General features: G+C 46.4%; 9 protein-coding genes across 9 annotated transcripts; 4 read left to right on the top strand and 5 right to left on the bottom strand.

Moving 5' to 3' along the window:
* Positions 1-68: 68 nt before the first annotated feature.
* On the bottom strand, positions 69-1,518 carry N7509_010078 (uncharacterized protein; the record flags this gene model as incomplete). Its single annotated transcript, XM_056634715.1, has 3 exons — positions 69-936; positions 988-1,205; positions 1,258-1,518. 3 exons carry the CDS (start codon positions 1,516-1,518, stop codon positions 69-71), a joined length of 1,347 nt encoding a protein of 448 aa, XP_056485335.1.
* Positions 1,519-9,572: 8,054 nt separating this feature from the next.
* Positions 9,573-10,229, top strand: N7509_010079 (uncharacterized protein; the record flags this gene model as incomplete). The annotated part of the gene is made up of 1 exon (XM_056634716.1): positions 9,573-10,229. The coding sequence occupies one exon, from the start codon at positions 9,573-9,575 to the stop codon at positions 10,227-10,229; it is 657 nt and encodes a 218-aa protein (XP_056485336.1).
* Positions 10,230-10,477: 248 nt separating this feature from the next.
* Positions 10,478-10,733, top strand: N7509_010080 (serine threonine kinase; the record flags this gene model as incomplete). The annotated part of the gene is made up of 2 exons (XM_056634717.1): positions 10,478-10,595; positions 10,624-10,733. The coding sequence occupies 2 exons, from the start codon at positions 10,478-10,480 to the stop codon at positions 10,731-10,733; spliced, it is 228 nt and encodes a 75-aa protein (XP_056485337.1).
* Positions 10,734-11,135: 402 nt separating this feature from the next.
* N7509_010081 (uncharacterized protein) lies at positions 11,136-11,969 on the bottom strand (the record flags this gene model as incomplete). Its single annotated transcript, XM_056634718.1, has 1 exon — positions 11,136-11,969. One exon carries the CDS (start codon positions 11,967-11,969, stop codon positions 11,136-11,138), a length of 834 nt encoding a protein of 277 aa, XP_056485338.1.
* Positions 11,970-12,075: 106 nt separating this feature from the next.
* N7509_010082 (fungal specific transcription factor domain-containing protein) lies at positions 12,076-12,726 on the bottom strand (the record flags this gene model as incomplete). Its single annotated transcript, XM_056634719.1, has 1 exon — positions 12,076-12,726. The coding sequence occupies one exon, from the start codon at positions 12,724-12,726 to the stop codon at positions 12,076-12,078; it is 651 nt and encodes a 216-aa protein (XP_056485339.1).
* Positions 12,727-14,010: 1,284 nt separating this feature from the next.
* N7509_010083 (MDR family MFS transporter) lies at positions 14,011-15,994 on the top strand (the record flags this gene model as incomplete). The annotated part of the gene is made up of 5 exons (XM_056634720.1): positions 14,011-14,059; positions 14,105-14,274; positions 14,364-14,778; positions 14,869-15,597; positions 15,663-15,994. The coding sequence occupies 5 exons, from the start codon at positions 14,011-14,013 to the stop codon at positions 15,992-15,994; spliced, it is 1,695 nt and encodes a 564-aa protein (XP_056485340.1).
* A 216-nt stretch (positions 15,995-16,210) lies between these two features.
* Positions 16,211-18,370, bottom strand: N7509_010084 (DUF726 domain protein; the record flags this gene model as incomplete). The annotated part of the gene is made up of 1 exon (XM_056634721.1): positions 16,211-18,370. One exon carries the CDS (start codon positions 18,368-18,370, stop codon positions 16,211-16,213), a length of 2,160 nt encoding a protein of 719 aa, XP_056485341.1.
* Positions 18,371-18,915: 545 nt separating this feature from the next.
* On the bottom strand, positions 18,916-20,184 carry N7509_010085 (uncharacterized protein; the record flags this gene model as incomplete). Its single annotated transcript, XM_056634722.1, has 5 exons — positions 18,916-19,235; positions 19,309-19,741; positions 19,798-19,819; positions 19,873-19,996; positions 20,058-20,184. 5 exons carry the CDS (start codon positions 20,182-20,184, stop codon positions 18,916-18,918), a joined length of 1,026 nt encoding a protein of 341 aa, XP_056485342.1.
* Positions 20,185-23,573: 3,389 nt separating this feature from the next.
* On the top strand, positions 23,574-24,630 carry N7509_010086 (putative MFS transporter; the record flags this gene model as incomplete). The annotated part of the gene is made up of 2 exons (XM_056634723.1): positions 23,574-23,866; positions 23,925-24,630. The coding sequence occupies 2 exons, from the start codon at positions 23,574-23,576 to the stop codon at positions 24,628-24,630; spliced, it is 999 nt and encodes a 332-aa protein (XP_056485343.1).
* Between the last annotated feature and the right edge of the window lie 668 nt (positions 24,631-25,298).

A 25,298-nucleotide genomic window follows, 5' to 3' on the forward strand; every position in this document is an offset into this window, starting at 1 on the left:
TTATATCTGGCTTTTCACCGCCGCGTCCTTGTTAAGCACTTATTCACGTAAATTCCGACCGCGACTAATTACCAATGCGGTACATATTTTGACCATGAGACAGTTTGATACGCGCTCTCCGGCAAGAATCTTAGTCCAATCAAGTCTTCAGTTAAGATGATACCTCGACCCACACAATAAAAGACACAAAAAAGAGTGACTGGAATCAAAGCTCGAAGGGGGATTTCCAAGTTGGGATCTTGATTAGGGTCAATATTCCTAAACCTCTCAGCAAGACGGCTGGTCCATTCGTTTTCAGTCCCTATTTTCCGCTTCACATTGGCCTGTGACATTGCTTTTGTTAACCCCGGCTGAAACATTTTCTTATGGAGATATAGCGAAAGAAGGCCTCCAAGCAACCCATAGGTTAGGGTATACACACTAGCGAGACGCCAAAGTAATTTCTCTGTCGCGGAAGGGAAATCAGAATTCCACGCAAAGAGGAATATAGAGCTGAATAGAAGGATTGTTGGAGCACAGATTATCTCCGCCTGAGTATTCACTCTTGGGATAGAAAAACTTGGAATGCGATCGTATGGTTGTCGCTCAGGTCGAGTAAATAACGGTATATGCATATAGTGTAGGATTTGAATGTAATATCTCCAAAATCGAGAATAAAACCATTCATCCCGCGAGAGGAACTCGAGCGGTGTTTCATACCACTTTGATTCATAATTTTGATTAAAATTGCTCCGAATTATAGCCACAGATTTCTTAGGCTTCAAAATGATCGGTATGTTGACATCCATAGGCTTATGATACCAGCAGTAGGATGTCACGAGAAAAACCAGGATAAAGGAGAGAGTAGTAATCTCGAGAGTGGTAACAACAAGTCCTTGAGCGAAACGAGTAATACAGTTCAAAGAAAACCAGAGTGCTTGGGCTACTGTAATCAACCTTCCTAGGTCAGTATGATAGATAAAGAAAAGTGCAATTCGGATCAATTACTTGGCCACTCCATCTGATTTACTCTTATCTTTGATTTCATCCTCTTCCAAACGTGGATATTCAATATATCCCCCCTTAACGAGGATATAGAGCTGCTTAGCGTCTAAAGGGAATGGCGGTAAGAGGTCTATATCCGGTGGTTCAATCTGAAAGCCTCCCATATCGGCAAAGAACGCGTGCGTAATAGTCCAGCCCTTATACCCAGCCTCGTGGAAATCCTGAGCTATTAGCTTCGACATCAAACCGACTGGAGGGTAGATTATCACTAACATGAACTGAACGGCGTGCAGATGACCATTGGCCCAGAGCTAGCATCAATAAAAATTCGGATCCTAACAGCGTAATAAAAGCAAGATCGAACTTGTATCTCCATTTTCTGAACGCACCGTCGGGTTGGGCGGGCAGATTTGGGGATACGGACGTCCAGCAACAGAGAATGATTGTGAGAACGCAAGTAGATAGAATGCCCCATGTTCCTCTTCCGTCGGGCTCAGAAACCCAGTCACGGGTATTCGTGCGAGTGATGTTCATCATTGACATATCATTGAAATAGATGTTGGCAAGAGTTAGGGGAAACCTAATATAATAGCGATTAAGTTGATGTAGTGCTAGCTTCGTTTTAAGCTAGTCTCCGATGCAAGAAGCTCGAAATATCATTTTGGCACTCTGCCAGTGGTTTCATTACACGCCCCCAGGACTAACGGATATGTAGGAGTCTAGAAAATAAATACCAGATTGACCTGGATTCAGTAATTGTTGAGTCTGCCCTGTGCCCGCGACATCACCCCTGCATAGACACTGCCTGCTTCGACAAGTTCAGTTCCTAGCTTGGGTGGCTATGTGCAGATGCCAAGAGACTAGGAGTTTCCACGCGGACCAGAACCTACCCAATCAAGGCTTACCCAGTTCACCTTGCAAGCTAGCCCCTGGGGTTGGGTTTTCCCGAACGCGCTCTATGTTTGGTTACAGGATGAAGCGGGTACCCAGCTCGCGCCCTATGCCGAGGCGCCCATGCAGTGTGATTTTTGCCCGGCACCCACCCTTCTCACACTTGGTCGCACAACGCTAAAGCGCCGATCACCCTGAACTCGCCCGGGCGAAACCCACCCGACTACTGGCCGTACATCAGCTGCGCTCCGGTACAGGAAAATTTCTCCAGCGCCTCCAGATCAAGGAGGATAGTATTTTTATTTGTCGAAGTCAACATGCCGTTTGCGCCAACGGTCAGCGGTTACAACCCCTCGACAGTTGCGTGAAGGCTTTCTTTTCAACATCCATGGTTTTACTACCAGGGTATTGCTACTTTCACCAAGATGAATATTGTCTCTTACCCGGCCTAACTAATAAAAACAGTGATACTTTAAAGCTGCGGGCCGCTCCCATCAAGGCACTAGCTTGAAGTATATTAGTAATGTTTAGCAATGACAAAATCTACGCACCGCCGGAGAGCAATGCGGGTTCCTAAGAATAGATTACTAGATTACGCATTCCTCTCAGTTACCGACCGAAAATAAATCGGCGCTACGGGATGGGCCGTGATAGGCTAGGGCTAGATGCACGCTCTCTAGGGGGAACAGAGCCTCGGAATTAGAATGCAGTGGCTGCCTAGCTCGAATTGTATGTAAAAGGCACATTTATCTTCCTGTGTCTGGTAGCTGAACGCTCAAATTTCATATGTCTCTGAACGATGTTAACAAGTGCAGCGAACCATGTTGGCTGGGTTGACGAGCCCGACAGAAGAGAGACATTGGCTATCCTCTCAACCTACATTTTGATTACTATTCGTTGCTGCTGGTCTTCTGTTTATTCAATATTCCTCTAAGATCGGATATTGCATTTGAAAAAGGTGTTGGCATGATCAATCTCTTCTTTAGTGGTCTTCTTAGAACGGGAATTCTTGCTAGTTGTTGCTCTTGGGCAGCTGTCATCTGCTCGGACTTCATTCAGGGTATGTATAATGGCGTTCTAACTATAAGTTGCTATCCTAAGAGATTGAGTAGAAATTCTGTGATGTAGGATATGAGAACTGGACCACGACATATGTCCTCTTCGCTAATATTGGGGTGGGTGGTCTTCTCGAATCTCCTTGAAGTGAAATGTTTCCAATTGACGCTGAGCTGCTATTTCGGTTGGTAAAAGATGGGTACATTACTTACACAGATTAAGATAACGAAAAAGTCCAAGATAAGAGTAAACCCGATAGCTTGACAAGGTGAGCTATCCTAACCTCCTTAATTTGTTATGTTCTAGATAAAGAAAATGTTTGAAAGCACTTTGCTCTCACTTTCTCGCTAGGTTATTACCTAAGTATAAATAAAAAAGTCTTCTTACAAAGGGGCTGCTCACTAAGATAGAAAGCCTATTTCTAACCTTAATTTGAATGATTGCAATAACACGAGCAGCTTGATTTTTAGCCAACTGTATTATCTGTATCGCCCAAAATATTTTTCTCACCACTTGTTAACTAGCTTCAGTATCTTTTATCCTTATTTTCTTCGTTACATCATTTTACTGGTAACACAAACCTAAGGACATCACACGAGCTATAATCCTCAATAAAACCCCCTATTACTATCATCCGCTCAAGATACCATCCGTACCCTGAAGAAAGATTGCACTAAACACACTCGATTTTCTTTCCTGTGAAGAACGGTTCTGGAGTCACTTGTGGCGCTACTACGTTCGGATTCTACATTATCTAAATATCCCAATTTTCGCCCAACTAAGCACTAAACCTTATAGTTACTTACCTTCTGATACCTTCTTGCGTCTTGACAGAGTAGCGGAGGTGCTTTTTTTTCTGTGCAAGCTACTATCCCCTTGTATGTTTAGGTTCGCTTGGAATTTGGTATTTCTCACACCTACAGGAAGGCTTCTCTAGCATATTGCAGCAATTTACTAAGACTTATTTGGTTTTGTTTGTATAATCATTACCTGGTATGCGAATGTGTTCATCCTTCCCAGGTACTTGGAAAGGGCTGGGCACAGTAAGCACCTGCCACAACAGTTAATTGATTGGCTTGCATGGAGGTTAAGAAATACCCACCCCGACAGAGATCCAGACTTAGCGATTCCATTAAGGATCCTTATCCCAGCATCTTTTCTGTGTCCTGTATTGTCTATCTCGGGACTTTACCCTGATAGAGAACTTAATTGGGTTAGAAGCATACCGGGGAATGCGTTCCAGATAGTGAGCTGGTCGAGGTATATTCCTCGCTGGCAAATATACCCTTCTAACGCAAGCTTGATTCCTTTATATGATGCACATTCCCAAAGGAGAAAATACAGAAAATACTACCTATAGTTTGAGGTTTAGAAATTAGAGTAGCAGTCGCCAACTATAAATTGCGCTTAGAATGATGGAGTTAGCAAAGCCGGGTGCTCCTAGAGTAGAATAACGTGTTAATCTGAATTGAGATCTGACAGAGCTGGCTTTTTTTCAAGTAGCTCAACCATCAAGGTCCAGCAAGGCTTCCAAACCTATTTAGCATTTTTTACCTCATTATTGGAAGCCTTCTTGCTGTCCAGCTCGTCCAAGTACACGTTATGAGCAATTCAAGTAGAGATATTCGCTTCCACATCTTGAGTGTCACAGTCGACGAGCATATTCTGGGGCTAGACAGCATCCACGCCTACATGTACTTAGTTCTATCTCAGCTTCCTCCTTCTCCCCAAGCTATTACTTTCGTCGAACAGCTACTGTTTCCTTTGCTTCGTTTGCTACGCCGTACGTTGATCTCTGTGAGCATCTGAGCATCCTCACATCTATGAAAAGAATAAGAATACAACAAAGCAGGTAGATTCTGGTGCTTGCAGAGATTATTGATACAGAGGAGTAAATAGAGAGGAAGACATCTGGAAAGGAAGTAAGGAAAAATGGTCACACACGATTTAGTAACTATTCGTCTGTAGCTTAGTTAAATTTCACTGAGTCTTTGAGATTGTAACGATCGAAGCTCTCTCGGTGCCTGATCACGTAACGCAGGCAGCCGCTCATAGGTAGATAGTTGTGATGGGAGCTTCTCTCCTTCTTCTCTTCTTCTCTCTTAGCTTAATACCTTCGTGCAATACTACTGCTATCCTTCAAAGCATCTGAGTCCTTACAGAGATAATATAAAGTAGCCAATCCCGGACCAGACAGCAGTTTTATCAACGATGTATCTAGTCCACCTATCAGGAGCAGACCGGAGCATGGCAAATTAACAGGGGTGCATGTGTGATGATTAAAAGCACGGCAGGTTTAGCCGAGTAGCCGCTTCATCTGTGCAGGGAGTTCGGGTGAAGTGCTGAAGCGACTGAAGAGTAAAGCGGTAGAGGCACTTGCCCGACGAATGGAAAAAAATAGCAAAAATAAGAACATACAACAGCAGGGATTCGCATGTGGTCACCCAGCATACTACTAACCTGCCGGCGTGTGGCTTAAGTACGGCTGAGCGGACGGGAAGCCCTGTTCTCCACACCCTATGGTCGTATGTACTGTACAGCACTAATTAAGGGAATATATAGCCTCATATATCAAATAAATCAACTTGAAGTCAGCACTATATCGAGTGCATTGATTTTAAAAGTATAAATTAGTAGAAATTCAGGGCCACTTAATAACTTGAACTTAAGCGTTCCCCAGAATCCGAGTATTAGACCAGTAGCGGCGAAGTTTCGGATATATTTTGGCTGAAAGACGTTTAGCCGCGCACATTCATGATCTTACCAGCGAAAAGCTCGTCAATATGGTTATTTACGGCCATAGAGTCTGAAGGAGGAGGGTCCCTGTACTTGAAGCCATGCTTAAGCCACGTAAGAAATTTCCTACTTCATGCTGCCGGGCACCACCTTCGGCGCAGTGCCCAGGTGACGGAACCGCGCTAGATCGAGATGCCTCTTCGTACAGCTCGTCAATTAAAGCAATCATTCATAGTCGTCGACGACTAAATGACAAGCTTCCATCCACTGCAGAGCCGCTCAATGGAGTCATAATTTTGATGCCAAATACTTCAAAACAGGCGCCGCTGAACACCGTCCCAGCTAAAGTTGATGCTGTGTTGGCTGTTTGTAACTCGATTGGGCTGTCATCTGGTCAACACCGACCATAACTCGACGGAAGAAGAAACGTAGTGTGTGAATCGAATGTGTTGAGGCATTGTTGCCTCGGACGCTTACGTCCACAGGCATCCGCAACCTCAGGCACCAATTTTAGGCAGCTATCCCTCCCATTGCTAGATAGCTTCCGTCTCTCTTCTCCGCTCTTTCATCCGATCAACACTTCCATTGCCTCTTTACCTCGGGAAATTGCTAGAGGAGCAAAATACTCCCGAGATCGGATTCTATTTCATGCCAAACCTGCGCTTGCAGGGAGCGATGCGGGGGCCATGGTGAATGGTTGGCTAAGATTTGCTTATATCATTGGTCCAACAAATCAATACATACGCACTTGATCAATTAGCCTCACTTGGGTCTCCTTTATGAGCCTTCCCGTTTTTTAAAGAGAAGTTTTCAAACGCAGAGACCCCTATGGCGGACCATAGGCCCCCTCGGAAGATATTTTCCAAGCCACTTTTCTTGTATTAATCGTTTCTCGTTTCTACTATCCATTGATGATTGATTATCCTAAGCTTTGCGGTAGGTGAAATCTTAACCAAACACATGTCCTTCGGTTTCTCTGTCGGAGGCTTCCTCGCTGGTGCAAATTTAGCCTATAGGCTCATACGCGCACTATCGGAATCACGAGGCTCTAGTATGGAATACTAGGAAGTAATCCAGGAGCTTGGCTGCATTCAGCACACATTCCTACACGTGGAACTCATAAGCTCTAGAAAGGTCTTCAGCCAAGCAACCATGAACGCCATTTCGCATATATTGGGCTCATCGATGGAGGCAATGGAGAGATTTCTTCAAAAGACAGAAAAATATCGAAAGAGCCTCTCAGGGAACAGTGGGCAGTCTCTGGCAGCAGAAAGCTGGAGGAAGATTGGGTGGAGCTTGTTCCAGAAAGAAGAGTTGATCGGCCTTAGAAGCACTTTACAGACACGGCTGACAGCAGTCAATCTTTTAGTGTCTGCAGCCAACAGGCAAGCAGTACAAATGCCTCCCGTATGATACCATGAAATTGACCAATGATAAAGTCAAAACCACCATATCACACCTCCGACAGTCGGAAAGTTCCAAACAAGCAGATTTGATGCCAGACCGAATCATGTACTGTCAAATATTTCGCCCAAAGCAACCACCGCCATCCTCAATGACGCTTACAGAGTACATGGGGCTGATGCGTACGCCAAAATCGAAGATCAAACTCAGGTGCACGATACTTTCAGAGATGATGAGGTGCAGGAAGCAATACAAATTCATACTCCGAAGCAATTGCAGCTGGAAGCTGTGTTAGAAAATACTTCATATATAAAGGAACAGACCGATTTCTCGAAACTCGAGACTCGCGGAGACGGAGAGTACTTTCGACGAAGATTGGCTGAGTTCGACGCCGTCCAAGCCCTGGCAAAGCTTAGGATGCTCCAAGAACACCCTTCCTCTCCCCCTCTTGGCTCTCTCCCGACTGCGAGCCCCAATTTAAATGAAAGAAAAAAGCCAATCAAGTTTAAAGATGCTGTTGGTCGGAAGTTTAGTTTTCCATTCGAGTTGTGTTGCACCTGGCAAGTAAGTAACAATTTCAACCTCCAATATCTATAAGGCTGATTTGGTCATTGACCTCGATATCCGATACAGGGAATGGAGGATTTTATCAATAAGGCATTTCTTCACATCGAAGTACTTGGTCCACACGTGGCCGAAGGTCACTATGACCTTGTTGGACCAAATGGTGAAATAATCCTTCCTGAGGCGTGGGATAGTGTAATTGAGCCAAACTGGTCTGTAACAATGCACATGTGGCCAATACCAGAAGCACCGAAAGAACCAGATATGCCGCCCCCCCGACATGAACCAAAAGAAAGAGTCCCAGAGCTCTGCGAGAAATATTTGGCAACATCTGCCAGGCTGGTCAAGATTGGGGGTTTGAAAAATAATAGTGAGAGAGGCGGAAAGATGAGATGCAACATGAAGATGATGATCGATGGGTCTATACGATGGCGGAGGGAATCCGCGCGCTATATCTATCTATCTTAAACTGGCGTTTAACCGGCGTTCGATCGGTATGCAGTCGCCGATGGAAGCGATGGAAGCAATTCAACACAAGCAAGGGTAGACCCTAGTCCTGCATGCATGAAGTGCGAGCTGGCAATTCTGCAGGCCTGAGGCTGCAGGGCCTCGGTAAAAAGTTATCCGTCCAATGAAGACCAGACCTTGCAACCATAGGCTCTTGCTACACTTCCAGTCACAAGGAACGTTTAATCAGTCTCATCCAATCAACGTCACTATTGTAACGCTTTCATTCTGTTCTACTGAAATATCGCTAAAATCACTTTTTGCGGTTCTCTGAGCCAGTGACACCCTCAAAATTGAAGACCAGCGTCGATGGTACAGAAGGGAAGGAGAAAGAAAATCTCCCGGCGAACCATCAAGTCACCAGGAACCTGGTTTCCCTTCCCTGCATTATATGTAGAAGCTAAATTTCTTGCACGGATTTCCATCAGTTTGCTATTTTTACGCGCTATGCAATCCTGCATGGCTTGGTCTTGTCATTCCCACGGGGCCCGGGCCGGGCAGTGATGTATAGACAAAATTTCTTCCTTTTGAACGGCCTGTACGGAGTATAGCAAGCAATATACGGCCTCTTCCTCGATAGAATCTTGGCTTGAATGGACGCGAAAAAGGGGGTGGCTGTGTAACTCGCTTACCAACCACCTTAAGTGCTGACTACCTATTTCCTGAGCCAGCCAGCACCCTCACTCAGGAGCTGTGTTGGGGTTGAATTTGGATGCCAATTGACTTTCTATTCTTGAAATCATCCAGGCTAGAAGAGTATCAAGGTCAGGAGGCCCAAACTCATTTGCTACTCGTATTGATATGTAGATCATAACAAAAAGGACCGTTATGTGAAACAATGGGGGCTATTTAGCCCGCTGTGGAGAATTCTAACTACAGTGCCTGGCCAGTGGATTAGAGCCGCTGCAAGCCACATAAGGTTTATTGCCTTGTACTGCATATACTACGAAGCAAAGGTTTCTCTACCTTATAACCCCTGGTTGAGGGAGCACTCAGCTGTTTTAGTTCTGTAAGTTACAATGGCGGGCACCAATGCAAGCCAAGATGGCTCCAATCCACTGGCCAAACACTGCAGTACATGGATGACCTCGATTCGTAACGTGCGTAGGACGCCCCACGGGACCAGCCACTGTGGTCCGCCTATACAAAAACGGGAACGAAACTGTAGATCTCAAGTGTAAGACAAGGCTGAAGGAATATACTACTAACCCAAAATGTATCGTCAGCCCCCTGATGGATTCTCCATCTACGCAGGCCCAGGGACAATGGTACTGGGGAAAAATAAGGCTGTATTAGGGAGACGGCCCTGATTATTAGTATGGCAATATACGGACAACTCCCCAGCAGCCTTTTGTTTTTCCCTACTCAGCATCTTTTGATCGTCTTCCGAAACCAAGCATTCCATTATTGTCACATGAGTGCTATTCACAATGGTCTTCCTGAGTCAACTCTCTTTTGCTATATTAAGCACCAGTCTGTTCCTAACGGGTGGTTCTGCTTTTTCTGACAGCCCTGGACACCCACTCCAGCTGGCCAAACGCCTTCCAAACGATTGGGATATTTTCAATACCTGGCAGGAGAACTGTGAAATATATCCTTACGAGTGCAGCGAGCCCTACGACGGTGCGGTTGGAAATTTTGACAAGAAGGCCGGAACCGCCGATTGGGTAGGCGAGGAATGCATAGAATACACCGCCACTTTTAGCCCGAAACCCATAGCCTCTGGCTTAGCAGCCGCGATCTACAAAGGCTCCCTGGAGACCAAGAAGGATGGAGAAGTGACCAAAACACAAGATGTGGTATTCAAGCGAGCCCCAGGTGACAGTTCTTATGAGGTCCTGTATGGTGCGTCTCTGGCGAAGGATCTCTCTAACGACGGTGATAATATCCTTGCGCCTATCGATTATTTCATGTCAAACCCCGATGGCCGTAAGGCAGGGAACGCCGTCTACCCTTATGTCTCGGGAGGCTCCATTGAGTCAAGTTGGGGCTCGTTCACGAGCCAAGACTCGGTCAATAGTGCATTCAAGCAGATGCTTGCCGCATTGAATACTGTCGCGTCGCCGGAGTCATTCACCGGGATATAAAGCCGGAGAATTTCCTTCTCGATGGCGATTCCGTCAAGCTGATCGATTTTGATACTGCGATTAAGGCTGCACAAAGTGATTTTTGTTTCATTGGTACCAATACATATGCTGCCCCAGGTATGGCACTCTTCTTTCTTGGGGATTCCTTTTTGGTTTCACTGCTCTAGATTGATATTGATTACTCTCGTTTAGAACTCGTCAATCCCGTAGGCCTCTACACCAACAAAGTGGATACCTTTTCTCTCGCGATGAGCTTCATGGCCATGTCAGTGGAAGATTTGCGGGTAGCAGACACTCGCTTCAATTTCTGGCGCGAGATGATTCAGCCCAATGGAAAGCTGTGGCCATCATTCGATGACATCAAGGGTATTTTGGGAAAAAAAGAACTACGAAGTGTTCAATGAAAATGACAAGCTTCTCGACGTTCTTGCCAAAGCTCTGTGTGAGCAAAATGCCCGTTATACCCCGCAAGACTTTAAGACCGCCTTTGAAGGGGCGATTTAGAGCTGGTGGGCTGTTGTGTCGATCTGAGAAGTGGTATCTTATCACTCAGAACAGGCTGATTCGGCGTCTATCCACTCTCCCATATGTTTTTGTATAGTAAAGGGGGTCACTTGACCATACTATTTCCCCGGTCCTTCCTTGCTGTCGATAAGGAAATAGCTGAAGAGTGTAATTTACGAGATGTCTTTCCTGTTGAATAATTAAAACAGGAGTCTATATAATCAGGGAATGGGAATGAAATCGTTTTCGGATAAGATTTCCAAAAAAAAGAATTACTATAGAAGCATTTGACGCAGCCCCCGGGAGACATAATAAAACACAGTACATTATTCTCTCTGCCAATGAAGTGGTTCATATAAATCCTGGTAGGCGGATCCTTACAAATATATTGTATTTTCAAGTTTAAGGGGTATTTTCCCACGCCTCTGAAATATTTCTGTTGTCAAAGCCTCTCATCATGCTGTCAAAGAAAGCCATATCGACACCCTGGAATGCCCAGTCGTCCACCCCGGCAGTTAGGACAGGATCCAGAGTGTTCTGCCAGAGGGAAGTAGAAACGGTCTCTTGACATCGCGATGCGAGCTGTGCAGGCGGACTAGTAATAGTATCGAATGAGTTGTAATTCGGGTTGTTCTTTGATCTAGAAAATGCATCTTCGTCGAAGTGGCCGGAGCTCAAATCACCTACTCCAGCTTCTGAAATCTCGGAGTTATGCATGCCACCCACTGGAGCGTAGGGTTGATCATCGATTGCAGAGGATTGTGCGTTGGACGTTTTCCTTAAAGCAATGCCCCCACGGGCAATACTAACGATGCCAAAGTAAGGTATTTGCACCTGGACAACGTTGCCGCTTTCGCTTGACTGCCACGCTGGACTTTCTGGTGTCTGAACCCTGACACTCTCGGTACTGAAGCCATCTGCTGAATCGGAATCGATGACCAGCAAGCTATGCAATAAGCTTGCACTTTGGGAACTTAAATTATCTCCGTTAAGACGACTGATGCGTTCCATGTTCACCTGCGCCTGCTCTATCATAGCACGATCACTAAGATATTGGTGCGCTAGGAGATTGCTGGTCTGTAAAAAGCGGTGACCATCGAGATGCGCCAGAAGTAGGGTAATGGCGGCCATCAGTGCAAAGAAGTCAACTGTCCGACAGCAGAAATTATTACTGTTAAAGCCACGAAACATGAGAAATCGGGAGAGAATTTCTCTTGAAGCATTCACGCAGGTCATTCTGGAATAGTCGTACTGCCGTTCAGATGATGAACGAAGCATGTAAGGCAGGTGAAGCTGGTTGAGCAAGTTATAATGATACAACTGGTTGAACAGCCTCCCCATATCAAAAAAAGAGAGCCTGTGGGTCGTCGATGACACGGTCTAGGTTCGGCATAAGCCACCATTTGCTAGGCATGCTTCTACCCGCTTGCTGTAGCTCTAAGTCGAGGCTTTGTGTCAGGGCAAAGTCATTGGCGCATAGGCCAGACTCGTTGCGCTCCAATATACGAGACGCAAAAGCACAGTGCATCCTCTCAAGGCGACCCATAGGGATGTCATCCCTGTATGCCGTACCAGTGGCCATGCTCTGATCAAAGGAGCCTTGCGTAAGGCCCAACATGAGGCACAAATTACAATCGAGTGAAACAATTCGAAACCACATGAACTGTGGATGAGCGTTCGTTCCGTTGTCAAGGACCTTGTATTTCGCTCGACTTTCACTTTGGTGGAGGTTCATCATTTGTGCAATAAACATAGCCCTCCGGTTCGCTATCCAGCTTCGTCGTAGATTTCCCCCATTATGGTGGTACGTGCTTTCCATCATGACACACTCCAGTGCTTCAATGCTACCGAAAAACTCGTCGTTTGTCGTGACAAACTTAACGGCAGTTTCTGCCAATCGCTTCATCAGTGTGGGGAGAGGTTCTTGCGAACCATTTCTCGCCTCAAGAATACCAGGGTGGAGATGCTGCAGGAAAGTAGCAATGTAAAGCATGTGTCTTGCGATCAGTACTGGATGCGAATTCGCACTAGGTATTTCGAGTAAAGTGTCCGGAGACTTCAGGCCTTCCGACCTGAGGACAGAATATGGGGCTTTCAGCATCTCATGAAAAAGTATGGCTTTCCTACCGCGGGCATTGCATATCATTTCGATCACTTGTCGCGAGGGCAAGGATCCGTGCAATCTTCGACATAGTTTTTCATATCTCCCCTCAGATTCAACTGGGCCGTGATCCTGATGAAATGATAGTAAGTGAATGTTTCATTATAAATTGAAATTCGAGAAGAAACGCTTACATCAGAAGGCAAGAAACGTGAAGAAGGTTCTTGGTCTATTGACGCCGAAGCAGTGGGGATTCCATGGCTACTACCTGGTGTAGGTATTTCGCCAGTTGTGGATACTCCGAATCCCCCATGACTGTCCACTTTCTTGATTAGCTGCTCAACCAAGGCCTCAACCCTCGCAACACGATGTTTATCTTTACTCTTGGCGTGCTGTCGGCCTTTGCTCTCGACGTTTCCTGCATTCTCTCTACCACCAACAAATTCAAACTCCTGACTGACACATTTGGACCCTCGCTGCTGGCAGCCTATACAGATGGCTTCAGCATCGCTTGGAGAGCTGGAGTCTGCATATACACATTTCATCTTGCGCTTTTTGCACTCCCAGCAACTCTTAGTCCCTTTGCGGATCTTCCTCCGCTTCGCCTCTGATTTGGCAGGTGTGCGGTATTCCATATCCATTTTCAAGAATAATTCCAGTCCATCCGTCGGTCAGTCGCGGTATTTTGGGTGTGAAGGCCGTAAAAGACGATGGAAGGTCAACAAGCAACAGATTGGACCGCCGGCGGAGAAACCTTGGAGAAGATGACTCAGCGGATATCATTCGACCGCCGATATGCAACATCCGGCGGACGAAGGTTCCTTCCCATTTACACTATTGTAACTGAAATTTTTGGTGAGATACATAGCGGATGATGGTTTCGACTTCGGAAATGATACGAAAAATGACTCGCAACTTAGAAGTAGCGTCAGCCGCCGAAAAATGCGGCGGCGGGCCAGTCTGTTTACTCATTCGTTCCTCCGTCCGGACAAACGTCCAGAAGAAACTCCGCAGGGGACATTCTCAAGTTAGGCAACATTTGTAATACATGCTTTTCGAAATAATGAGCAAGTTTTTAAAAGGCTCATCTGTATGAAAATTCATTATTACTTACTTCATTTTGCCCCGCTGTGTCACCAACATTATCTCTCGGAAATCATTGACTGGTTAGCGAAAATGAGTTCAACATTCGACCTCGAAAAGGAGCGCCAGAACGTACAATCAAGTGTGCATTCATCAATAACTAAGACTGCTTCTGCGCCCAATTTAGAGCCCGAGAGTCACAATGCTCAAATTGGGCAGGAGAGTTCTCACCCGCCGAATAATTTAGATTATAAACCATCGGATGGGGATGACGCGGCTCAGTATCCTCATGGTCTCAAGCTACTCATAATTGTCGTGGCTCTTGGCATGAGCATATTCTTGGTTGCCCTCGATATGGTATGTTCCCAAATGCCTAAACGAGGAGAAGAGCGTCTCCTCAAAGTGCCATCATTATTGAATACAGCTAATGTTGAAAAATTAAATAGACTATTGTAGCGACGGCTATACCAAAGATCACCGATAAGTTCCACAGCCTAGATGATGCCAGTTGGTATGGTTCGGCTTTCTTGATGACTACTGGGGGTTTCCAGTCAACCTGGGGAAAGATATACAAATATTTCCCATTGAAAATCTCGTTCCTGGTTGCGGTTTTCATTTTTGAGCTTGGAAGCTTGATTTGTGGTGTGGCTCCGAATTCACTGGCATTGATTATCGGTCGTGCAATTGCTGGAATCGGCGCAGCCGGTATTGGAAGTGGAGTCTTCATTATCATCACTTTCATTGCCAGTCCGAAAAGGCGCCCACTCTTCACCGGCATCATTGGCATGTCTTACGGTATAGCATCGGTTGTTGGCCCCCTTGTTGGTGGTGCATTCGCTGATAAAGTAACCTGGAGGTGGTGTGGGTACTCCTGCTGCTCATTTGATCAAATAAAGTAGTTGTTCTTCGCTAGACACTGGACTTCGCTGATTATCTTCTTTTTTCATCTAGGCTTTTACATCAATCTGCCCGTAGGAGGCCTTGCAGCCACTTCCATTATTCTCATCTTCCATACACCTGAAAGCGCTTTGACAACCAAAGCTAAGTCAAAGGAGAAGCTCCTACAGATAGATCCTATCGGGACGATCCTTCTAATCTGCACCATCATCTCATACATCCTGCCACTGCAGTTTGGTGGGCAGACGATGGCATGGAGCTCAAGCACAGTGATCGGTCTTCTTGTTGGCTTCCCTTTCATGATAGTTGCCTTTGTGGCGTGGGAATGGTTCCAAGGAGAACGGGCCGCTTTTCCGCCCCGATTGATGTTGAACCGCCTCATCCTTGTGAATTCGATCTACGCATTCCTTTTCGCAGGTTCGTACTTTATCATTGTTTATTACCTACCATACTACTTCCAAAGCATTCAGAACGTTAGTCCTACCATGTCCGGTGTACGAAATCTTCCTTTGATTGTCTCGATGTCGTTGGCTATCATTGTCTCCGGTGGCAGCATCACCAAAACTGGTCATACTGCTCCTCTCATGGTTGTCGGTGGGGCCTTTGCAACCATCGGCTCAGGGTTATTATACTCGCTTGATACTGGTACCAGCACAGGCAAGTGGATTGGATACCAAATTATCGGCGGTCTTGGATGGGGATTGGCCTACCAGGTTCCTATCAATGCGGTGCATGGTGCAGTGGCTCCCAGTGATATTGCAACTGTGACGGGTATTATCGTCTGTGAGTATTTTTTCCACTATTCCGGGATTATCTGTGGAAACCTGCTGATATCCCTCGTTCCTCAGTTTTCCAAACTGTTGGGGGTGCGATTTTCGTGGCTGCAGCACAAGCTGCTTTCGTCAACCAGATTATCATCAAACTTGCCTCAACCGCACCAAGCATCAACTCGGCCTTGGTGGTCTCAACTGGTGCGAGTGAGCTTCAAGACGTCTTTACAGCTGACCAAATGACTGCTATTATGCCTGCTTATATGACAGGTCTCAAGGTCGCTTATACTATTTCGATTGCTGCGGCGGGAATCGCTTTCTGCATCAGCCCCTTCAACAATTTTAAGAAAATTGACGCCCATGCAGAAGCAGCAGACTCTGTAGATGCCCCTACTGGAGCGACTGTGTGATTGTGTTGCATTGCAGCTGTCAGGGGTTTTCTACTTTGTATGGCATATTGAGATTTCTGTTCAAGGTGCCTCGGATTTGGGTCTGGCAAAGAGCTTAGTATTGCGGCAGATAGTACTTAATTTTATTTCTTGCTCTGGCGCCTTTTAACATTTTACACCAAGGCTCAGAAGCATTCTCATCACGATGATTGAACATATACGAACATCGGTGCTTCCTTACAGAGCAGAATGCTTTCCAGCCTGATCAACTTGCGGAGAAGAATAATCCGCATCGTCCAGGTCCATCATTTGGATTCGGTGATTCGTCATATGTTCTTCAGTTTTGCTCTCGACCTGGTCTTTCATTCGCGTCTCTTCTCCGAATCCGTCCTGGCTATTGAGGGTCTCGTTGGCATTCGATGAATTGCGGTCTTTCACACCCGCCTCGCGCTCATTTTGGGTTCTTTCCTGTTCCAGTTTCTCATCCTCTGTTGCCAGAGCAGCCTCCTCGCGTTTAATCTCGCGCATATCAAGATCTTGGAGTCCAATTGAGGAAATGATCTTTCCGAGCAGGAATTGATATCGGAGATGACCGCTGATTATATCGCTGACGTCAATGTTCTCAACGCCTGGTACGTTTTCGACAGGCTGTAGCCCGGCAACCCCAAGCTGAAGACTGCTCGTTCGATAAAGGAAGGCGAGTACATTATCATTTTCCGAGAAAGCATTGACAACTCGGCCACTCACGACGCTGCGAATGCGGCGCCAATGCTCACCATTTGATGGGGTTGGAGAACCCATTAAGATGACATTCTCAACCAAGCCATACGCGCCTCTTTTTGCCAAACTTTGGAGACAAGAGAAAATCAAACGTGATCCTAAAGAGTATCCGATCAAAGTGACAGGTCGCTCGCCTTGCACTTTATCAATCAAGGCATCCGCTAGGACTTCGCCCGCTTTATCGGACCGGGATTTGGCAACGCTGAATGGGTTGTCAACAATGCCAGCAACCTTCAACAGGCCAAGAGGAAGCATTACGGCACTCATGATGGTCGAGAAGACAGTGCGGGCCAGGACTTCTCGCCCAGCAACAGACCATGCTGCACTGGTGACAAGCGCAGAGATCGCATTCCCAAGTTTCAACAAGGGCTGCGTCTCCCAGCGTAGCGCAAACACTTCAGAGTTGGCGCCAATCACTCGCCAGGGGACAACAAAGTTTTCTTCTTCTTTCAACCATCCGGTGACTCCAATGGTAACCCTAAGTCGATGATCCTGTTTCGCAGATTCTGTTTCCTTCTCCGTCCGCTTCCGGGATCCTCGAATCGGAATGAAAGCAAAGTCGTCCACTTCACGCGCGTAGTTGTCCATCATGCGACCAGTCATGCGCCCACCATAGGCACCAAAAAGACCGCCGACAACCACACCGCTGCCAGCCAGGGCACCCAGATAACCAGCAGCCGCAGTCGCGCCAAGCCCCAGTCCACCCATGACTGTTCCAAGTCCAGCGGCTACCAAGGGCGCAGCAAGGCCACCAGTTATGCCTATAAGAGCAGCACCTGCAACCGAGGCAATCCCGACCTTCCATTTTCGAGAATTGTCGGGTTTCTTGGCTTGTGTTTTAGTGTCTGGCTCTGAAGCAAGGGCCAAAGCAGTGTCGAGAAGGCCCCGAGCAACCTTGACCTCATCTTCGTTGAGGATATCGACGTCAATCTCCAGACTTGATGCGACATGGAGTAGTAGAACCCGGGAATGGGCGCTATAATGCTTCAGACTGAGTAACAACAAGAGAAGTGAATGTAAAATAAGTAATCTGGTCGACTTCGGAAGATGAAGCAAAGGTGTTTCTATGGGATGGTAGATCTCGCGCAATTTCTCTTTCCTTTTCGAATCTTCGTTCAATTGAAGACTTTCCGACTCTTCCGGGATTGGGTTGCTCTGTCGCTGTTGTTCATTCTCAGCATCCTTGTTGACGACTTCGCCAATCCGCAGCAATACAGCATCTCTCCAGTCTTCGAATTGAGACAGTGCTGCCTCTCGAGCGCGGGGTGGGAATGCAGCCTTTTCAGGGGATGGGGCTGGTTTTCGCTTCACTGCCTTGTCCGAAGGTGACGTATCCTGAGGTCTCGGAGGTAGTGACGGCGCGGATTCATCACTGTCCTCGTAAACCGGGGTTCGACTTGGGGGAGTATCATTTCGAGATACCTTTTGAGGGTTCTCAAAGACCTCTAGAAGACCAACGCGCATTGATTCAGCAATTTCAGCGACCAACACGGTGAGGTCGGCACGTTGCGACCGGTCGAGGATTGACGTCAGATCCTGGCCGTCATTGCTCTTGGAGTCCTCCGGTTTCTTTGACTCGAACAAGCCCCCATGTTTCTCTTTTAGATTTTTGAACATGGTGTTTTGAAAACATAGAGATCCAATTTCTTATCAATAGTTTCGTTTTTTTTGGTTATTTTCCTCGGCGGTCGCAAGGATTGGGGGAGTGTCGAGAGGAGGAGGGGCGATGGTTCTTGAATCTTGGCTTGGCTGGGGGCCGAGGCTCTTTTTGGCCTCAGGCAGAACTTATCTCCGAATGCATTCAAGAGAATGTTGTCAAGTTTTTATACAAGAAATGATAATGTGAAAGGTTAGACAGTATACAACACAAGAAGTGTCTACTACTTACTAGTACACATTGTTAGTACTAGCTTCCAAGGTTCAAATTGTTGCCTTAGGGGCCTACATGCGCCAGTTAACTACACGACAGCTGTACCGGGGCTTATCATCCCGTTGATTACTCACAAACTTGAACAAGAAGAAGTGCATAAAGACCCTTGAGAATTTTTGTAACGGCTGTTGATATATAACTATGTAGCGAAGATAGCTGAACGCCAGCATTGTCTCTGTCCGCCTCTGATCATTCATCATCTATAAAATGATTCAATTCCCTTCATGAAATATTACGAACGACGTACTCTAGCTTCAAGAACTGACTCGTTTCCACGGCTAGAACTCCAAATCTGCACGAGATCTAGACCGACCGTATCAAAGAGATTCTTCCACTGGGACACGGTTCTCTCCAGTCCCGCAGTGTGAAGCCACATGAGAATATCCATTTCTGCAGCCCGGAGCTCAGCACCAGTATCAGGAAGCACATAATCATCAATCAACAGTGTTGAAGATTCAGGGTCCATGACCTCGACTATTCGGGATAGAATTTGGGCGCTTTTGGCATCAGACCAGTTGTGCAAGACGTCGCGAAGGAAATAAAGCCGAGCCCCTGAGGCCCAATGAAGTTAGTTAGTTACACTTTAAATTGGTAAATAATTTCAGGGTAAATGACAGAAGCATACCTTTCACAGGCTGGGGAGTAAAGAAATCATACTCCATTGTCTCAATCCCACCGGGAATCTTTTTAATACGTTCGAGAGTCAAGGGCAAATCTTGGAGAACAAGTCGTCCCGGTATCTCGGGATATCGCTCCTTGAATCTTGCAAGTTCCTGACCAGGCCCACCCCCGACGTCAACCATGAGTGTATCATTAGGTCCTGGATGGAGATCTTGGAGCTTCTCTGCTGCAGGGTAGATTTCAAACCATTGAGGCATATCGTCAATACGACGCGCAGCCATATAGTCATCGAATGCTTTCTTCTGTTCCGCATTTTTCTCTAGGAGGCCAAAAATTACGTCCGTGCCATGGGCGTACTTGAAAAGCGTGATAGCATCGGGCTCGTCCGCGAATTGCTGGATACCTGGGCCGCGCATGTATTCCACAAGTTTGCCGCCCTGTTTGTTGTTAATATTCTATGCACCTTGACATGAGTCTGATTTCGATGCCTCACCATTCCGAAATCTAGGTCAAAGCTGGCAAAGGTATTAGTTGGCAAATTGATCTTCCCTTTATTGCCCTGGCTTACTGGTGCTTCTCAGCTGCAATTGACCCCGGAAGAATCTTGAATCGTGTTTTATCATTCGCAGCATATCGCTCATTGCCGACTTCATCGCATAGTCCAATAGCGGTCAGGACACGCATAACACGGACTAATAAGATATATCTCAGTATTCTTTCTCTCCTCTTTCCTCCTCTGGGTCTTTTGCCCACCTGTCAAAAGAATATCGGACGACGTTTCCTTGGCAATTTCGCCAGCAGATATAGATTGGCCATTCCTTTCGACAATAACATGAAGAAATCGGTTTTCAATCGCGACACGAATAGATATGTTTTGCATGATCTGGCGAGTAAGGTAGTAATTAGTGACTTGAACTCTCCAATTCCGAAGCCTCATTAGAAGATTTCACTCGCTTGGAAATTGAATCGTGATGTTGTCTCCAGCGGCGTTTCGGCAGCTAACTGCAGCTCACGAATTGCCTCAAGGAGACCGGCGTGTGCATCTTTATCGCCCGCTTCCTCGGCCGCAGCAAGCTTCTGAACTCGTGCAAGCGCTTCTGAGACCGACATTAGGAAAATGGGCAGTAGGTATGACAAGGAAGGGAAAAAGGGTGGTTCCGAATGAGTAACAGGGAATTTATCGTTAAAAGCTCGTGAATTTAATTAAGGACGGAACTGGAATAGACGGGGTAGCTATTGGTCTATTAACGGTCTCCTTCCAAAGGATCGCATCCCATGGTGACCGCGGGGCGATACCCGGCCAGTCGATTCGAATCCAGTTCAAAATAGTAATTTTTTATCGGCGAAAGCCGACCAATTAGTGAACTCATCTTCAGTGTACATAGAATTAACCAGTGGACTCGGATAGTTTCTATCTCGGCCAATATGATTCCTTGCTAGATCAATGGCGACAAAATGTTGAGCAAGTCTTGTCATTCAATCACGCATTTGTGAGAGAAATTCTTTCCGGGCAGTAGAATGTTTCCAGTCCTCGCCGTATATTTGAGTACTTCTCTGACACATATGACCTCCAGCATCACGACCTAATAAAGTTAGCAAGTGACGGTTTCATGCATCTCCAAGGATTAAGAGACACTAGAAACGAGCGTGTTCTGGTATTAATACAAAATTAACTCCGCAATCAATACTACCGCGTCAATAGTCTCTCTGTTAGATAGTCACAAGCTAATGCTTATATGAAACACTCCTTGATCTACGCCATTCGATATTCTGCGCGTGGGCGTTGCTTAGGGTGCCATTAGCTTTGGCCTGCAATCTGCTTTTCCTCCACCAATACTATTTACCAATTTGGATGGAATAGAGATATCGAATTCAAGCCAAAAGGTAATTATGCGTTTTAATCAATCCAAACACATTTTAAAATTCGATTTCGAATGTATTCCCGCGCTTATTATTGGGCGAGAATTCGTACAAATAAACAACAATCTTGAGTTGCCCGTTCTATAGCTAAAAAGAGCTATCCGCCATTTCACAATCTCTGTGAGACCACACTCGTATCCTTTGTAACCAGTATATGCCTCCCAGTGGGCTCACTGGCTCCTCTTGGTATATTGTCTGTATTGTGTGATGCGCTTGTAACCGCGGATTCATAGGTAAAGTTGGCTTGAGGATCATCGTTCAATTGTATCCAAGACTCCCGTTGGCTTCGACTTTCCCTTACATACGCATGACTATTTACCTTGCTCTTTGAATAATTTCCTGTTGCCATTTTGATGTCTTGTGTAAATCGAATGAAAATTGGTCGAAGGACAGGTATAGATCCAAATATGATGATAAACCACATCTCAGTCAAAGTCCAGGTGTCGAGTCTGGCGATGGCATATGTCAGATCATCGGCTTGGGTAATGGATGAGATCGCAATGGTCTTATTAATGCCGGCAATTCCTGCACTGTGAATGAAGTGTTCAGCAAAGTCCGAATTCCCACGTTGAACTGCGCATCTTACATCAGTCCACCTCCCATAAGTAGACAAAGCCCGATCTTCGTCGAAAGCTTCATTAGTTGAAGTCTTCCAATAATAATAATTGGATAAAATGCCAGAAAAAAGTCAGAAGCTGCTCCAATGCCTATCTGTGTCAGTATTTATCCTGAGTCCTGGTCGAGGATTATCACATACTGCCTTGCGCAAACCCGACCTGGGAACAAATCACCACTTGGTCGCATGTCCCTGGAATATCAAAATCCCACAACTTTTCCACCGGCGTGCATTGCTTAAATATCAGCACAATCTCGATAATATTGATCAGTGCCTGGATTGTGCCCACAAAATACAGGAGATATCTGCTCTTGTACATTGTTCTTCCTTGAAGGGCGAGTAAGAAGGCAATGACGGCTATCCGAGCGATAACTAGATCAAGAATGGCAAGAACTTGGGCAACCCAGCTCCAGAGATTTGCTTTGACAAGGTCATTTTTTAAAAGCAAGTCCTGATGATTCCCAAGTCCATATCGAACGCTCACGGTGATGCTGCTTTGAACCGCTAGGGCGACGGCCTATCATAATTAGTTCCGATGCCCTGTAGTTAATGAATATGAGGAATAAGGAGGACACCACATACGAACGCCATTATTACCCAGACAAAATCCCATCTTAACCCAAATATCCCAGAGGATGGTTGGCCTGGCGGACATACGGAGGCGGTTTTCGCTCGAAGAATGATAAGAATGAGCGCCAAACCCATCTCTGCCCAGGTCACCCCTGAGGACCAAGGGCCCATTTCCACCATAGGTGATTCTCGATCCATCTGTCATCGTAATAACGTCGAGCTAGTCAAACTGTTTGAAAAAAATTAGGTGAGTGTTCTCCTGTGAATGACTAGGCTCTCGAATCGTGCCTGTTCACTTCCATATTTAGAAACTGATTTCGAGCTTTCCCTAAATCCATTTCGAATCCTAGTCAACAACAGATCCTTGCGGACATATCCAACAGGGCGGGACTGCTTGTGTTACAGTGGCCTTGTGAGCACCTCATACCGGGGCAACACGGGGATCCGATGGCGCTGGTTGTGGCTCCACCACCAAAGTCAAAAATATTAAGCCAACGGCCCGCCCCGGTCAAGCCCGTCTAGCCATGCTTAGCGCTCCTGGAACAGTGGATCAGGTCTGCGATTTGCTGGGGGTGGACCTATGGTTCGTCCCCGGAAGGCAGCCTGCGAGGCGGACATGGCCCCTAGTTCGCCCGAGTCAAAGTCGGTATCGTCAGCTGTTTTATATGCGACGCAATAGGTAAACGGACTCCGTACTTCATAACGGGATTGCTTCCTTCCGTACGGAGTACTACAAATCAAATTGAAGAGCCCTGTCCAAAAGTCCTGAAGAATTCGTTCAAACATCCTTGGCGTCGCTTGTGATGGTCGGAATCGAGTAGGTACTTTCAATGGCGGAGATTTATCAATGCAACACCCAAATTAGACAGGAAATAGATCAGCAATAAGCTTGTGAATCTGGATGCGGTGTTTCATATTACTATGTCCTACCAAAAGGCACTGTAATGTAGGAGGCCCGACGGGACCGGGCACGACCTCTTTAGTTTGATGCAGTGGTTACATGGCGTGTAAAAGAAGCTGGTAACAACAACATTTCACCCCTGCTGGTAAGGCTCGTGGGACAGACATTTGATCTCCGCATTTTTTTGACTTGCCTTTCCCTCCTTTCTTCTGCTGTGTTTCTGCTTTCCCCGGAGTTTTCTACAATGTCTTCGCAAGCGAAAATGGTCCAGGAAAAACAGCCCGGATATCTCAATACTACGGAGATCGACGAGGAACCCGAAGCCCTCGAGGGCTACATCGTCGATCCTAGTCGTTATGCTGATAATGCAGCCAGGTTGAAGACCAGCCCCGACGGGCGTTACGTTCTAATACCTCAACCCTTAGACACACCCGACGATCCTTTAAACTGGAGCGGTGGTAAGAAGTGGGCCATCATCGCGATTGTTGCCTACATTGCTCTGCTGGCAGACTATACCGGAGGAACAGCCATCATCACCGTCATTCCTCAATCTATGTAAGTCGTCGACACCTCCGATCGGAAATTATGTACACCCAATAACCAAATATTGAAGGCAATGGCAACTCGCTCAAGCCACAGTACAACGGGCAGTGGTGGGCAACTTATTCACGATTGGAGCTTGCGGGCTTTTCGTCGTTCCACTAGCAAGCTACTTTGGCCGTTGGCCTGTCATTTTATTCTTTCAATGTGTCATGCTGGGAACGTGTGCGTGGTCTGCAGCAGCCACGAGCTTCCGATCATACCTCGCAGCTCGCATAATCAACGGGTTCTTCTGCAGTGTAGGCCAAGGAGGTGCTTTGATGTGGATTAAGGATCTTTTTTTCTTCCATCAGCACCCACAGGTCATCAATTACGTCGAGTTTTCTATCATTCTCAGCCCTTACCTCGGCCCTCTGATCACCTGTTTCATTGTAACTGATGTCAGCTGGCGATGGGCATTCTGGGTATGCACGATCCTATCTGGCGTGGGATTGATTTCGATCCTATTTATGGACGAGACCTTGTTTGATAGAAAGGCACCTCCGAGCTCTCGTGGTAATTTCTTCACTCGCTTGTTTGGAATACAACATGCCAAAGCTCCGCGAAGAAGCTTTGTCCAGTGTATGGCGCGTCCAGTCGTTGCCGTTACAAAGATCCCAGTCTTGACGATCCTGATATACTACTTCTTGAACTTTGCCTGGGTAATTGGAGTCAACACTACCATTGGGATCTGGTTAAGCAGTATCTATAAATTCTCCACGAGAGAAATCGGTATGTAGATCCGTTCACCCTCACAACAAGATATTGATCGTTCGGATACCAAACTGACAACCTTCAAACCTCCTCAGGATACTTCTACTTTTTCGGCATAGTTGGCGTTCTACTTGGTTGGTTTATCGGCCACTTCCTCCACGACGCAGTTGGTCGATACTATTCAAAGCGTCACTCCGGCAGACTCGACCCCGAAGCCCGTCTGATAATCACCTACCCTGCAACAATAATTTGCTGTGTCAGCCTCATAGTATTGGGATTTGCATTTGAAAGACAATGGCATTACATGATCATCGCAGTATTCGCCGCCTTGCAATGCGTCGGTGTGATGATCGTTACCACTGCGATCAACGCGTATCTCCTTGACTGCTACCCGAGGGATCGGGTGAGGTCGGCGCATGGGTTACAGCCAGTCGCAACTGGGCTGGATTTATGGCAACCTATATTCAAATTGATTGGGTCACACGTCTTGGGCCAGCCAAGGCGCTGGGGATCCAGGCCGCTATCACGTTTGCATCGGTGTTCTTCATGGTATTTCTTCAGATGTATGGGAAGCGACTGCGACATTGGCAAGGTCGCATGGTTTTTGGAAAGAAGAATAAAGTGCATAAATGATCGGACTGCGATGGTTAGGCAAAAGGCCTTCAAGCTGTGTATATTTGTAACAAGGGTTCGG

Source organism: Penicillium cosmopolitanum (assembly GCF_028827165.1).
Source record: "Penicillium cosmopolitanum strain IBT 29677 chromosome Unknown utg000009l:1.0-9042332.0:1.0-9050551.0, whole genome shotgun sequence".
In the NCBI taxonomy this organism is placed as follows: domain Eukaryota; kingdom Fungi; phylum Ascomycota; class Eurotiomycetes; order Eurotiales; family Aspergillaceae; genus Penicillium; species Penicillium cosmopolitanum.